This window comes from Sinocyclocheilus anshuiensis, unplaced genomic scaffold (assembly GCF_001515605.1).
Source record: "Sinocyclocheilus anshuiensis isolate Anshui unplaced genomic scaffold, SAMN03320099.WGS_v1.1 scaffold745, whole genome shotgun sequence".
Lineage (NCBI taxonomy): Eukaryota > Metazoa > Chordata > Actinopteri > Cypriniformes > Cyprinidae > Sinocyclocheilus > Sinocyclocheilus anshuiensis.
The window spans coordinates 476,968-479,552 of record NW_015540128.1 but is presented as its reverse complement, the minus strand read 5'-3'; the positions used below and the strand labels follow the sequence as shown (position 1 = coordinate 479,552).

The 2,585-nt window shown below is 38.6% G+C and overlaps 1 protein-coding gene across 1 annotated transcript in view; it reads left to right on the top strand.

The window, feature by feature from the left end:
- ythdc2 (YTH domain containing 2) overlaps nt 1-2,585 on the top strand; it is a 48,608-nt gene that overhangs the window by 1,411 nt on the left and 44,612 nt on the right. Inside the window, 1 exon segment of the mRNA XM_016484486.1 lies at nt 898-988. Within this exon segment, the coding sequence (XP_016339972.1) occupies nt 898-988 (91 nt within the window).

The window sequence follows — 2,585 nt, the reverse complement described above, 5'->3', positions numbered from 1 at the left end:
AACAATCCGGATAAGCGCAAGTAAGTACCATTTTGATTAGCCGTCGTACCTACAATGTTTGTGCACTGTGTAAACAATGAGTGACGTATACGCGCGAGAGATCACTTCCGGCGCTTGCGTAAACTACGCCAGAGCGCGTACACACCTCACGCACCGGATGCCGTGCGCGCCCAAAGACAGCTGGACATAGTGGTGTATTAGAGGTAAAATATGATATAAATACTGTTCGGTTTCTGGCACAGACCGATCGTTTCGTGTCTTAGGACATCAATGTGTCGTCACGAGCCGCAGGGTTTAATTTGGATTTGTCTGTGCATGTTTTTTTTTACTCTCATAGATTTTGTTACCATTGCCATGCATTATACGACTGATAGACTGCAACGGCTGGAGTTAAAAATCATCATTTGTGTTCTACTGAAGAAACAAAGTCACCTACATCTTGGATGCCCTGGGGGTAAGCAGATAAACATCACATTTTAATTTTTGGGTGAACTATACCTTTAATTTTGGACTTTTATTGCTTTTACCTTTTTCATTATTTTAAGGCATAGATGCCCAAAGGGTCAAAACTTGAACTTGATTGGGGACCGTGGGCCAAAAGTAAATGTTGCATTATATCCAACTATATTATATTATTTTGTATGTATCATATATTGTTGTTTTTACACAAACAAAACAACTTTTAAAATATATTTTTGTCAAATTCACTTACATTGTTTTTTACATTTCAATGCAAAAATAAAACCAAACAAAATGAAATATGCTTCAGTGGCATGTTTTTTCCTCCCTCCTGTGATGTAGCATGGCAGGTCAAATCAAAGGTCATCGTGGGCCGACTTTGATGCTGGTTTGTGCATTTCTGTTTTAAGAGATTAAAGATGTTGTTGTGTCTCATAGAGCTGGATTTCCCTTCTTCATTGACAAATTCTGAGAGAGCGTTCATACATCGGCTTACTCAGTCCCTGGGCTACGTCTCAAAAAGCAGAGGGTAAGTTGAATTTGCATGTCAAATGCAGAACTGACGTTTATGCATCATTACAAATGCATGCTGGTGTACAGCACTATGGCTAAAAACATGCCTAAAACAAGGCAAAACTTGACTATGGAGTTATTTAAGATTACATTTTTAATTGCTCTACTATTTTTCCATAATCTATTTTCCTGTTACTGGTTTGCGACTGAATCGGAGTGGAAGACGGCATCCCCAAAGTTGGTTTATTGATTCCTTAGCTGCTGCGTTGAAGGGAAAAACAAAAACAAAGACACGAGGGAAACACAGAACTGAGAAAACAGCGATCAAACCCTAGTCCTGACCATTTTTAATTTGCATTGTGTGAATAATCTGAAGACAACAGCCATGACACAAACTTAATGGATAACATGCAAGAAAATAAATAAATAAATAAAAAACCTTCTGGCCTCATAAACTACAATCTTTGTCACTTACCTAATGCGAAGGTTGGTGTTGTTTAGCATTTATTAAGTGCTGTACGTTGGGCTGAAGTGAAGAAAGGGGTAGGACAATTTTGCAAGCCACTCAAAATCACTGAGGCAGTCCGAAAGGGGAAGTTTTGAATCGGATAAAAAAAATCTGTGCTTCGTTGCGTAATTCGAAGAAAAGAGTAAGCACCCTGCCTCGTGAAAGCCATCGTACCTCAGTGTGTAAAAGAAGCTGAACATGATCACTTCTCATTTCTTCACAGAGAAGTCGAAACAAACGTGACTGAAGGGGCCTAGTCTTTATGAAATTGACTATTTTAACACGTCTGAGATCTGTGGGCATCTTCTTGGTAGCTAGTGCTTCTCGATGTAAACTGCAGTGGACGGAGCTCATGAGCGGTGCAACTGATCTCACGCGCGCAACGACTCCATTACGATGCCCCACCATCGCTCTTGCTCCATTTAGACCAATCTATTCCAGGACTCTATCGAATGTTTTTAACGAACTTTTGAGTTATGTCATTTGCCATTTCATTTATTCTTCTCTCAACTGTATTATCTGAAAGTGAAATCAGATTTAGCTGCTTGCGGGCCTTTTCTCCACCCATCACGCCAACCATTTCTTTCGCGGCAGGTAAAATCACATTTTCACCAATTGTGTGAGGTTTTCCAGCCTTTGTGATGAGCTTTGCTACACAATAAGATGCCTCCACTGCTTTACTGTTGTCGTTGCCAGAGAACGCAGTTTCAATAGTTTGTTTCCTGCTTCGGTACTCTTTCAGTTTGTTCTCAAACTCAATAGGCTTGGACACACGTTTATTCTTAAACCAATCAGCGAGCTCGAATAGTGGAAGCAAAGTAACAGTTTAATATTTATTTTTTGTTAATTATATATATGAAATTATGATATTATGTTATGACTTAGAAATTTTTACATATATTAACAATATTATTATTTGTTTTAATAGTAATTGGCGGCCCCCCCTGCAATAGTGGATTTATCTCTTTCTCAAATGTGACCTTGGACCACAAAATCTGTCATAAGGGTTACATTTTCGAAATTCAGATTTATGCATCATCTGAAAGCAGAATAAATAAGCTTTCCATTGATGTATGGTTTGTTAGGATAGAACAATATTTGAAAA